Source organism: Dipodomys spectabilis, unplaced genomic scaffold (genome assembly GCF_019054845.1).
Source record: "Dipodomys spectabilis isolate Male_0828 unplaced genomic scaffold, ASM1905484v1 ptg000379l, whole genome shotgun sequence".
NCBI classification, from domain to species: domain Eukaryota; kingdom Metazoa; phylum Chordata; class Mammalia; order Rodentia; family Heteromyidae; genus Dipodomys; species Dipodomys spectabilis.
In genome coordinates this window covers 715294-728187 of record NW_024871056.1, presented here as the reverse complement: position 1 = coordinate 728187, position 12894 = coordinate 715294, and the positions used below count along the sequence as shown (strand labels likewise).

Genomic DNA, 12894 nt, shown 5'->3' with positions numbered 1-12894 from the left:
TAACCGGGCCAAGAAGGCTTAAAATTCTAAGGCCTCGGGTGGTGGGAGGCTGGTAGCTGGGGCCTATAATCCCAGTGAGTCAGGTGAGATCTGGGCAGACAGGTCTATGAGACTCTTATCTCCAACGAACCAACAAAAAGACAGGGTGGAAGGTGTGGTTCAAGGGGGAGAGTGCCGGCCTTCAGAGGGGGGGAAAAAAAGCGAAGAGCTCCATAGCCCTGGGTTCAAGTCCCGGTGCTGGCCCATGCACCACAGGCGAATCCACGGCCTCCATCTGAAAGAGGAATTGCACCCAGCCCACCAGGAGTGCCCACTGCGGGGGACCAGGGGACCCCTCCCCAAGCACTCTACCTGTGGCTCAGGGGGAGCAGATGCAGCCGGGCAAGCCCCCAGACCCAGGCTGGCCGGGGACGGGGCCCAGCCGGGTGCCCCGCGGGAGCCAGGGCGCGCGTGGCCGGGCCAGGCCGTGCGCGAGGCCTGCGGGGCCGCCGCCGCCGCCGTGCCAGGCCGGGCACAACAAAGCCCGGGTTCGGGGGAGGGTGGGCGGGGAGGAGGGGAGCCGGGGAGGAGGGGAGCCGGGGCGCCCGCCCGCCCGCGCGCCCGCCCGGCCTGCACTGGCCGCCAGCCACCGGGAGGAGGAGCCGAGGCCCCGCGGAGCGCCATAAAACGCCGGCGCGGCCGAGCCCGCCGCGAGCGCATCCGTAGAAGGCCGTGGAGGGGCCGAGTCCGGGCTGCGCCCGCCGCCGCCCGCCGCCCGCCGCCCGCCGCCCTTCCGCCCCGCGCCCTCCCCGCGCCCTCCCCGCGTCCACCCCGAGACAAAGAGCAGGAAAGTTTGCGCGGGCGGGCGGCGCGGGTGAGGAGGGCGTGCCCGGCCCGTGCCCGCCGCGCAGGAGCCCACCGCCCGCGGCAGCGGCCCGGCCCGGCCCGGCCGAGCCCCCACGCGCCATGGGCGCCGCGGCCCGCAGCCTGCGGCTCGCGCTCGGCCTCCTGCTGCTGGCGGCGCCGCTGCGCCCGGCCGACGCCTGCAGCTGCTCCCCGGTGCACCCGCAACAGGCGTTTTGCAATGCGGACGTGGGTAAGCAGCGACCCCCGGCCCCCCGCCGCCCCATCGGGGCCCCGCCGTGGTGACCCCCCTCACCCCACTCCGGGGTGGCTTCCCCGCGCCCTGCCCAGTCCGCCGGCCCCGGGGACCCCGCGCCCTCCCCCGGCCCGCCGGCCCCAGGGACCCCGCGCCCTGTCCGGCCCGCCGGCCCCGGGGACCCCGCGCCCTCTCCCGGCCCGCCGGCCCCGGGGACCCCGCGCCCTCTCCCGGCCCGCCGGCCCCGGGGACCCCGCGCCCTCCCCCGGCTCCCCGAGGACCCCGCGCCCGCCCTCCGGAATCCCGCAAGCGGACGCCCGCACTTTCTTTTCCCCTCGCGCCTCTCCCTTTCTTTCCCTCTCTTCGCCGCCAAGATGCTTTGCGACCTCAAAATTCCACCGAAATTCCGCAGCCGCTCCAGCCCCGGAGAAGGGAGAAGGGAGCCAGCCAGGAGGCTTGGGCTTTGGCAGGCGGCCTCCCTGGGCTGCCAGAGGGGGGAGGCGGGGAAGTGGGGGACACAGCTGGGGTGGGGTGGGGAGGCCAAAGGTCAAGGGACCCCCCCTCCACAGGTGAGGCGGGGCATGAGCTTCCCTGTGGGGGTGCTTCTCCCACCAGCCATTTGGGGGTTGGGGAATTAATCCCAGCAAGATGTAAAGCCACCCCCCCCCCCATTCCAGGGTCCTTTAGCTCGGACAGGGCAGCAAAGCCTGCAGAGGGGGCTTCTGACCCAGGAAGCCCCTACAGACACAGCTAGGCAGGGGCCAGGACCCTGAGTATTTATGTTGCTGGTGAGTTTTACAGGAACCCCCCCCCCCCAAAAAAAAATTCAAAACTGGAGGCTTCACTGGCTACGGGGGACAAGTGGAATGGTCTAGGTGCCTGGGTTGCCAGCAAGCAAACATGAATCTCAGGACATGCCCAAAGGTGGGCATCCGCAGGGAGGAGGGGGGAGGCAGGGAAGAGGGGGGAGGCAGGGAGGCCCCGCTGTCTCCCACCCACCAGGATGCAGACCCGTCCTTGGTCAGGACAGCACGGGAGGAACCGGAGGGTCTCCCAGACCCTTGCAGGCCTCTCCGGATCAGATCCCCAGCAGGTGAGCGAAATCTCAGCCAGCTGAACAGTGTGACTGATGGGGGGGGGGGGGGGGGGGCGGGGCAGGCCTTCCTCACCTGCCCAGAGTGGAGCCAGGGTACCCCAGCTCCCTCCGTACCCCCCCCCTCAGCGGCCCCACCCCAGTTTGAGGAATTTTCAAGGCTTCGATGTGTGGGAACTTTGGCTGAGGCCATTTGGGTGTAGAGTGTGTCAAGGGCCTGCTCAAGAGTTTCCATAAAACCTCATTCCGGGACTGAAGTCTTTTGTCCAGTTTGGCTTTGGTGTTCAGCAAAACTGGGGTTGGGGGCAAAGAAGAGGGTCTTCCCAATGGGGTAGGGGTGCGATGAGTGCGTGGCCTTCCTCTAGGGTCCGCTCCTTCCTAGGCGAGGCCTGGGGGCACCTGGGCTGGGGGCTCCTAGAAGCTGACCTGGAAAGTCTCCAGGCATCCACTTCTGGACTTGCCCAGCAGTAAAGGAGGCAGCTCCGAGCTGGGTGCTGCTTCTGGTCTGGTTTGGATCGAGGCTTGCTGAGGTCCAAGGGCGCTTGCAGATGCTTTGTGCTTTCTTTGGGCCTTGGGCACTGCCTAGGTTTCCTGCCATTGGTGTCCAAATCATTGTGGCAAAATCACTGTAAAGCCCCAACTTTTAACCCTACCCTATCCGATGCAGAGGCCAGAGCTGTACTACAGAGCAAAGCCCAGTGTATTTGTCTCTTGTATCACTGGGACAAATGACCACGGCTGGGTATCTCTGGGCACCTTCAGACAACGAGACTTGATCACCTCACAGTCAGGAAGCTAGAAATCTAAATCCATGTGTGAAGAGGACTGGTCCTTCTGGAGGCCTGTGTCCATTTTCTAACCTCTGGGGGGGGGGGGGGGGGGGGCTAGGCTAGCAGTCCTCGTTGTTCTAGGTATAGACATATCCCTGTCAGACCTGCCTTTGACTTCATGTGGCCCTCTCTCCAGTAAAATCTTTTTTTTTAAATAAAAGGGCCCACCCTCATCCAGCATGATCTCATCTCGATGTGGTTACATCAGCAAGATCCTATTTCCAAGTAGGCTTATGTTCACAGATCCAACAGGTTGTAAATGTGGGTGAGGGGAACTGTTCAGCCCAGTACAGCCAGGCTGCCCTGTCCAGCCCTCCTGGGATGACCAACTAGAGCAAAAAAAAAAAAAAAAAAAACAGAAGGGATCCCAGGGGAGGACTCTGGAGTGACAGCCCATCTTTTACATGGTGCAGACTTGCTCAACAATGGGTCCCTGTTCTGGCTGGGAACAGGATTGCCTGGTGGCTTCTAAAGCTTACTCCGGTGATAGCTCAGACCTTGGCTTCTGTAGCTCTAATAGCCCCTCTGTAGACTTTGTGCAACCAGGCCTGTGCCCCCGGGTCTGGTGAGCGTGCACACAGGAGGGCTGACTTTGCTCATGACGTGCTGGCTTCTTCCTCGCTGGGCCGCACGCAGCCTGGCTCTGTGCACAAGGCAATTGGTATCAGAATCAGTCAGATTTCTCTCTGCCCCTGGAAGGATTTCAGGGAGGGTTTTACTGGCAGTAGTAGGATTAGAACTGTAGCTGGCAGGGGAGATTCACTCTGTGGTTGTAGCACGAAGGGATGAGCCGGCCTGCTCTTGGAAGGCCCACGTACCTGCCTTTCCTAAAGGTCTTGACAAATAGGAAATGTATCTCCATCAGTGCTCTGCTTAGGTTTGGCTGTGGGTCCTCTTCCCTCTCACCTAAGGCATCCTTGCCGCCTCCTGTAAGTCCCGTGTAGCCACAGGAACCTGGAAAGCAGCCCTAGGCTGGCCATTCAGACCATCCCGTGTGTGGTTGAGCCTGGAGTTGCCCAGCCGGCTGAGCCATCTGGCAGACTCTGGCTCCTTTTGGCTCCTTTCTGAAGTCAAGGGCAAATTCTCAGAAGCTTTCTGGACCCAGAGAATAAAGTCTGGTCTGGGTGGCGGTGCCTTAAGCCACATTACGTTCACACTGCACCAGCTTGTGCCGGCTGTCTCCTCCCCAGAATCTGTTTTCGGCAAACCTCGGTTCTCCAGCCCCAGCCTGCGTGGGGCCCATAGGCCAGGCCCCCAGGATGATGTGATGCTCCCAGGGCATCCTGACTTGCTGTGGGGCCTCTGTGCGCAGTGACAGGAATCACACCGGTAGAAGTGGCTGCACCAGGAAGCCAACAGTAAGCACTCAATCACAGCTCTGTCCTCACCATCATGGGTACAGAGCGTGACATCAGATCCCTGAGCTGGGCCAAACCTTCCATGCATGGGACCACTCTCTGGGGAAATGTGTGTGACTACTTCTGACACAACAGATGTATGTCCTCAAGTTTGTACATCCTGATTTTCACCTGGCTTGTGCATTTCACTGAGAAATCCCACCATGGCCGGCTCAGCCCCAAGGGATATCTGGAGTGAAGTACTGTGGATGTGGGTTTAAGTAGACAGTCAATGCAGGTGAGTGGCATGCTCTCATTCACCTCCAGCACGTGGTGGCTCACCCCTGTAATCTAGCTACTCCAGGAGGCTGAGATATCAGTGTCTCAGTTCAAAGCCAGCCCAGAGAGGAAAGTCTGTGAGACTCTTATCTCCAACTCACCACCAAAAACAAAAACAAAAAAAGTTGGAAATGGAGCTGTGGCTCAAGTGGTAGAGCACTAGCCTTGAGCAAAAGCAGCTCAGGGACAGTGCCCAGGCCTTGAGTTCAAGCTCCAGGACTAGCACCCCCCACACACACAAAAAAGGGAAAATTGAGACCCAGTGCTGTTCAGACAAATGTTAGGTAACTCTTCAAGTAACCAAAATGCAGAAGGTGGGGTGTAACAGGTTGAAATGTGTTTGTGGTGGTAGTGTGAAGAGCCGGGGGTGGCTGAGAGCTCCTTGGCTCAGGTGTGGACTGGGTTGGTGGCAGGGAGTCTCCTGCCAATGGAGGGGTGGCACCCAAGACCCTGGCAGCTCCCAAGATTGGAGCTGCAGAGGGGGGAGGTGTGGCCAGTTCTGGAAGGGAGCTCCCTCCCTTCCCCCTCCACCCTTGGCCCGAGGTCAGTGCCAGCCTGGGACCAATCAGGCCTCTGGAATGTGCCCGTCCTGGCAGCGCAGCCAGTGAGCAGTGCTGGGCTGTGGTCCAGAACCAAGCCGAGGGTCTTGCTTCCCACTTCCCTCCTTGCACATCTGGGCTAGACTGCCAGGTGGAGGTTGTTGGTGCCGGCTGTGCTGGCTGGCCAGATCCTTCAGTGACACTGAACTCATGGAGGACAGGGGTGGGGAATGATACCCAGGCTGGAGTGGAGAAGGGCGTGGCCATGCTGGGCCTGATGGGAGATCTACAGACCTGCCAGAGGCTGCAGGCTTGGGACACCCCGGGAAGCTAGGAAGATGGAAAAATAGCCGGAGAAAGAAAACGCACAGGAGAGCCGGGCGCCGGTGGCTCACACCTGTCATCCTAGCCACTCAGGAGACAGATCTGAGGGTCACAGCTCAAAACCAGTGCAGGCAAGGGAGTTGAGGGTATAGGTTATGTTTGGTGGGGGTTTTCAGGAAAGTTCTTAGAAGCTCTGGAAGAGTAGGTTGGCTGACTGTTCAAAAGCAAATTCAGGCACGGGCTTTAGAGGGGTCACAGCCCAGGTGTGTGGATGCTGGCGTCTCGTTAGTCTGTGGAAACGAGTCTTCTTGTGGGTCTCCTGTTTACTGTGAGCATTTGCACAGCTCAGGGCTGGAGCTGGGTTTCAGAGCCAGGAAAACAGCCAGCATCTGTCTTCTTCCCTCCTATGCCAGGGGAGGGCTGAGGCGGGGCTGCAGTGATGGCAGGGGAGAGGATGGGGCCTGGGCTGGGAGATGGCTCCGGAGGGTCTGTGGATGCTAGAGAAGGGGCTGTCGGCTGTGGCTGCTGTTCACCTCAGACCTCCATCCGAGCAGAGCAATGCCTTCTACCTGGAGGATGCAGACCCCGAGCCGGGTCACTGAGTGGCCTGCTCTCCATGCAGCATACTTGTCGGGGAATATGTAAATGGTGGTACTGGGGTTTGAACTCAGGGCCTTGAACCTGCTAGACAGACACTATACCTCTTTTTTTTTTTTTTTTTTTTGCCAGTCCTAGGGCTTGAACTCAGGGCCTGCGCACTGTCCCTGAGCTTCTTTTGCTCAAGGCTAGCACTTGAGCCACAGTGCCACTTCCGGCTTTTGTATGTGGTACTGAGGAATTGAACTCAGGGCTTCATATATGCTAGGTAAGCACTCTACCACTAAGCCACCTTCCCAGTCTGACACAATACCTCTTTTTTTGGGGGGGGCAGTCTTGGGGCTTGAACTCTGGGCCTTGGCGCTGTCCCTCAGCTCTTCAGCTCAAGGTGAGCACTCTACTGCTTGATCCACAGCACCACTTCAGGTTTTTGGTGGTTTATTGGAGATAAGAGTCTCACAGACTTTCCTGCCCAGGCTGGCTTTGAACCGTGATCCTTAGATCTCAGCCTCCTGAGTAACTAGGATGACAGGCATGAGTCACCGGTGCCCGGCGACATTCTACCTCTTGAGCCACACTCCAAGCCATTTTGCTTTCATAAAGCAAATAGAGGCAAAAATGCAACGTGCGTGTCTCTGCGCACACTCACATGGCCAGGCTTTGCATCAGTCTGGGCAGTGGCCGTATGTTGAGATCTGGCCTGAGGGGTAGGTCTGGTCACAAGAGAAATGAACCCTGTGGACAGAGGGTCATGTGGCAAAGGCCCCAGGGCCTGGGGTGGGAAGGAGAGCAGAGCAGGGGGACCCAGGAGGGAAAATGGTCACCTGGGGCATTGGCACTGAGTGTAGATAGCCTTGAGCAGGGAGGGGGGGTGTAGGGGGGGCGTTGAAGAGAGGCCTGAGCCCCTGTCAGTCTTCTGTGGCCCCTGGGGGGCTACACTGGGGAAGGCCAGCTGTTTGTTATGCCGGGCAAGGGCTGACACTGGGAGAGCCTGGCCACCCCAGGGCAGAGCAGCACCTGGGTGACCGGAAGGCCTTGGGAGACAGAGGTAGCCTTGCAGCTGACCGCCGAGGGCTCACGAGGGACATAGTGTGGGACGTGTCAGTGCGGCAGCCACGTGTCCCCAGTCAGGCAGGAGGAAGGCTCATGAGTTCCGCTGAGACTTGGTGACAACTCCATCCAGGCAAGCAAGCACTGAATCAGCACATCAGCTGACCGTGGGGGCGGGGATGGACCCTGGACCAGGGGAAGAGCCAGCGGGGAAGGGTGCCCACATTTACAGCAAAGTGTGCCCAGATGCTCGCAGCTCCGGCCTAGCCCAGCAGCGACCACGGTCACGCTGCCTCTCTGAAGTGGAGAAGCCGGGCGCCGGTGGCTCACGGCTGTCATCCTAGCTACTCAGGAGGCTGAGATCTGAGTTCCTCAGATCTGAGGGTCTATAGCCCAGACTGGAAAGTCTGCGAGACTCTTCATCTCCAATGAACCACTCCAAAGCCGAAAGTGGAGCTGTGGCTCCCAGCTTTGAGCGAAAAACGTAAGGGGCAGTGCCCAGGCCTTAAGTTCAAGCCCCAGAACTGGCACAAAAACAAGTAACCCACCTCTGTCCTCAGGCTGGAATAAAATTGAATGAAAGTCCTGTCAGAGGTGGCGGGTCAAAATGAGCTCAGGCCAATTCTGAGGAGAGACTGGAGAGCAGGGAAAGACAGAAGACCCATAGCGACCGCCACAGCAGCAGCGGCAGGAATGGCAGAAGAACCATGTCCCTACTTCCTTGGTGCCTGCCTGTGTCCCCATTGGACAGACAGGCACACCGAGGCCTGGGCAGATAAGGAGGCTCACTCCGGACCACACAGCTCAGAAGCATTTCCGGGATGCAGTGAACTCACACCCGCCCTGGCTCAGAGAGATTGGCCCCAGGAGGAGCCAGCTGGGGGCTCCACAGATGGTACAGAGGGACCAAGGGACAAATTGCTGTGCTAGCTATAAACCTTCCCATTTTGAATTGTCAAATGTCACAGTTTTTAAAGGTATATGGTAGTATCCAGCAGTCAGGCACCAGTGGCTCACATCTGTTAATGCTAGCTACTCAAGAGTCTGAGATCTGAGGATCACGGTTCAAAGCCAGTCCACACAGGAAAGTCTGGGAAATTATGATCTCCAATCAACCACCACAAAAGCTAGAAGTGGAGTTGTGGCTCAGGTAGTAGAGAGCCAGCCTTGAGTCAAAAACCTAAGGAATAGTGCCCAGGCATTGAGTTCAAATCCCCGTACAAACTCACACACACACAAAAAGAATATCATCTAAATTTTCTGTTAACATAAATCACATTTGTTCCCCCCACTTACATAAACTTTTAAAATTCAGAGGCATTTGGGGACTAGAGAGTAGGACTTAGTCGTAGAGTTCATGAGTAATGTGTATGAATCCCTGGGTTCAATCCCCAGACCCTCCCAACCCAGGGCATTTGAAAGGAACTGGAAGAGGAGGACATTGCAGGATGCACAGTGGGTGATGAGCTGGCCCAGGTCAGAGCCCTCCTCACCTCCCTTCCTGCGTACTGGAGGCATAGATTAAACCTACTGCTTTACCCTGGGGATTGAACCGAGAGCATTGCATGTGTGCTAGGCAAGCAGGCCGCCACTGACCTGCACCCAAGAGCTTTTGCTTTTCTGTTTGGTTTTAGAGCTAGGATCTTGCGAACTTTGCCTGGGCTGGCCTTGAACACTCAATCCTCCTGCCTCTGCTTCCCAAGGAGTTGAGATGGCAGGTGTCCGCCCTCACACGCGGTCAAGGCTTGGTTCTCAGGAGCATTATCGGGGTGTAATGCAGTGCCATGTCAGGCACCCCATTAAAGTGTGTGCTCGGTCGTAATGAATGCCGCCATGGCCGCTGATTTAAAGCATCTGGCACACATATGGGCTTGCCTGGCGCGTCTATGTTAGAGGTTTTGCCAGGGGCACTGGGCCCTTCCCCAAATGGCACCCTGTTGCTGGGCGTGCTGCATCTCCACTGGTGAGACTGGATCCCATAGAGGCAGAGGCCAGCTTCTTTCAGGGGCTGGCAAATGACACCTAATGTCAGGCCAGTCACACGTTGTTATAAATCAAGTTTTATTGGGACACGGCCATGCCTACTGGCAATGCATGGCTGCCTTTGAACTACAATAGCTCTGTGTGTGTGCGTGTGAGAGAGGGACAGAGACACAGGCAGAGACACAGACACAGTCACAGAGAGCCATGGGCTGTATGGAGCCTCACAGCCAATGTCATCTCATTGTAGCCCTTTGCCGAGCATCCTTTGTGACCCTGGCCTGTGTCACGTGGGCCTGGTCTGTCCATGGCTGGCGTAGGTCTCGCCTGGTTACGCTTGCTCCTTTCCGGAAGCAACCAGAAGGGCTTAGGAAAGGGTCTCTGCAGGGCCCAGTCTCCAAGCTGACTGCATCTGCCACTGGCTCTAGGTTCGAGCCCACGAGGGAACTCAGGAGGGGAGGATGGCCTCCAGGGCCAAAGGCTGGCTTTCTGTTGTGGCATGTCCCACGAAAGGGGAGCCTGAGAAGTCCCATCCCAAGGGCTTCAGAGGCAGCCTCTGCCTCGGGTTGAGAATGGCTGGCCCTCTCTCCCTGTAGTCTGGGAGGCTGGTTCTGAATCCTGTGTCTTTCTGAGTTATCTCCTCCTCCTCCTGCTGCTCTTCCTGCTCCTGCTCCTGCTCCTGCTCCTCCTCCTCCTCCTCCCCCTCGTCTTAGGGACAAGACCTACAGTAGTACAGTAAGTTTTGATGTGCAAGTGAGTTTTGCAAGCCCTGCCATATGTGGCACCCCCACCTACCACCGCTGGGAGTTGAGACCCTCAGTGGTCTTAAGCCATGTGCTGGTGGCTCACACCTGCCATCCTAGCTACTCCCGAGGCTGAGAGCTGAGGATTGTGGTTCAAAGCCAGCCCAGATGGAAAGTCTGTGAGACTCTTATCTCCAGTGAACCGCCAGCAAACCAGAAGTGGTGCTGTGGCTCCAAGTGGTAGAGTGCTAGCCTTAAGCCTCAAGAGCTCAGGGGTAGTGCCTAGGCTCTAAGTTCAAGCCCTGTGACCAACAAAAGGGAGGGAGGCAGGCAGACAGGCAGGGAGGCATGGAGGCTGGGAGGCAGGCAGGCTGGCCCACAGCTGGGGTGGGAAAGGGCCCCTCCCCTCTGCAGAAGCCTGGTAGCCAGAAGTGCACCGTGTCTGTCTTTCCTGGGATCCACTTGATTCCATCCTCCGTGGCTCTGTGGTTTCCTTGCTCCAAGCCTCAGTCTTTCGCCCTCTTTCCTTCAGCCCAGATCTAGGGCCCTGGGAACAGGACGCTGGGTCTTGAGAGCAGCTCAGCCCAGGTAGCAGCAGGAGGGCAGTGGGGGCTTATCATCCCCATGCTGGCCCCAGGTCTGAAGAGAAGCCTCTCTGACGATGGCCTGCTCCTCCATCTTTTCTGTGTACCACACTCCTCCCAGAGTGCTCTGTGGTGAGCTCCTGGCCCTGCCCAGGCCAGTCCTCGCCTGAGTTCTGAGATGTGGAAGGGGGAAGAACAAGAGCATTTGGGAGAAAGCCAGGATGTGCCATGGAGTCCTGAGGTGGTGATATTCTTCTCCGTCTGGGGCATTTGCACAAACCTGGTGAGTTCTGAGCCTCCCCGCACCCTGCTGAATGGCAGGCCTGCTCTCCACCAGCTCTTCCAGTCCTCGGAAGGTCACAGGACTGTGGGGCCCAGGACTGCTGGGTGTCCCGGGCAACCGCAGCCAGGCCCCCGCCCAGACACAGGGCCGAGTGCTTCAGTGACCGTGATGCACAATTGGGAGAAAGGATCAAAGAGAGCTTCTTGGGCTTCAGGTCCTGGTGGACTGCTGTGTTCAGGTTTGCTGAGCTGTGGCAGAGGCTTTGGAGACAGAAGGGAGGCAGAGGCTTAGTGGACTTGCCCCCAATGCCTCTCCTTGTCCCTGGTTCTTGTCCAGCCAGTATCGCCAGGATTCTTTCCTCTCTCCTCTCCTCTCCTCTCCTCTCCCCTCCCCTCTCCCCTCCTCTCCCCTCCCCTCCTCTCCTCTCCTCTCCTCTCCCCTCTCCTCTCCCCTCCCCTCCCCTCCCCTCCCCTCCCTTCTCTTCTCTTCTCTTTCTTGTCCCGTGGCTCGAGCTCTGGGCCTGGGCGCCCTCCTTGACCCTCTTTGCTCAAGGGTAGCATTCTACCACTTGAGCCACACCTCTACTTCTGGTTTATTGGTAGTTAATTGGAGATAAGCGTCTCTTCGGCTGTCTTTGAACCTTGATCCTCAGATCTCAGCCTCCCTTGTAGCTAGGATTACAGGCCACCAGCACTCAGCTCTGGGGTTCCTCTCTGGCTTCCTGGCAATTGACCTTCAACCCTCAGACATCTTAAGAGCAAAAGTCCAGCCTTGTATGGCCCGGTGCCTTTGGAATGCTGGGGTTGGCATGGAAGCTAGAGTGAACATCTCTGGTCGCTGCCCTCAGCTGTGGCCAAGGAGTTGGACCAGTGGGCCAGTCTAGGGTAGCCTTTGCTTTCTCTGTACCAATTCTGGAAGGCGGGGCTAGGACACCAGGCAAGTCCATGCAAATCAGTTGCTGCCGAAGGAGCTTGATGGTTCCTTCAAGGACTGTCCCAGGGCGGTGAGGCAGGTGCGGTCGGCTCTCTCAGGTGGGAGGAACCCGTGACCTGCCCAAGGTCACCAGTGGCATGGCAGTGCCAGGACCCCATGGAGACAGTCCTGGCTCGAGTCTCTGGCACAGGACCCAGCTCTACAGCCTCCGACGCCAGCACACCGGGCCCGCGGCAGGGAGGTTGGCTCTCCTCTCAGACGCTTGATGAGATGGAGACTTTGCGTTAACGGGAGCCGCGTGGAATCGCAGAGGGGCATTTCAGCCAAAGCTGTCAAGGACACTAAAAATAAGCGTTTATTCGGATCAGGCAGCCCTGCCACTGGGATTTGTCACCCATAAGCCTTTGGTCACGAGGAGATTCAGCCCCAGCCCACTTGTCTTAGGGAAATCTTGGATGTCCTGTCTGTGCGTACATAGCAAGGGCGTGGTCAGGTAGATGACTGTCCGCATGCCGGTGACAGATGTGTCGTGTGTGTGTGTGTGTGTGTGTCGTGTGTGTGTGTGCGTGTGCGTGTGTGTGTGTGCGTGTGTGTGTGTGCGTGTGCGTGTGCGTGTGTGTGTGTGCGCGTGTGCGTGTGTGTGCGTGTGTGTGCGTGTGTGTGCGTGTGTGTGTGCGTGTGTGTGTGTGCGTGTGCGTGTGTGTGTGCACGTGTGCGTGTGTGTGTGTGTGTGTGTGCGCGTGTGTGTGTGTGTGTGTGTATAAGAGAAAGAGAAGAGAGTGTGTGTAAATGTGTGGTGCTGGGGTATGCACCCAGGTCTACGCATGGCAGGCAAACCTTGTGCCACTGAATGACCTGGCATAGAGTTTAAAACTGAAAAGTAATAAGTTTAGATACAGACTTCTTGTAGTGAACTTGAATTATATACTTCTGGCTTGTGGCTGGTTAGTTGGAGATGAGTTTCAAAGACTTTTCTGCCTGGGCTGTCTTCAAACCAGGATCCTCAATCTCAGCCTCCTGAGTAGGTAGGATGACATAATTGAGTGAGCCACTAGTGCCCGGCACGCAATTAATAATAATAATAATTTTATTATTATTATTGCCAGTCCTGGGGCTTGAACTCAGGGTCTGGGCACTGTCCCTGAGCTTCTTTTGCTCAAGGCTAGCACTCTACCACTTGAGCC

At 57.9% G+C, this 12894-nt stretch overlaps 1 protein-coding gene across 1 annotated transcript in view; it reads left to right on the top strand.

The window, feature by feature from the left end:
* Positions 1–941: 941 nt before the first annotated feature.
* Positions 942–12894, top strand: part of Timp2 (TIMP metallopeptidase inhibitor 2) — a 44414-nt gene continuing 32461 nt past the window's right edge. The window contains exon 1 of the mRNA XM_042667143.1: positions 942–1075. Within this exon, the coding sequence (XP_042523077.1) occupies positions 946–1075 (130 nt within the window). The 5' untranslated portion in view covers positions 942–945. The remainder of the gene's footprint in view (positions 1076–12894) is intronic.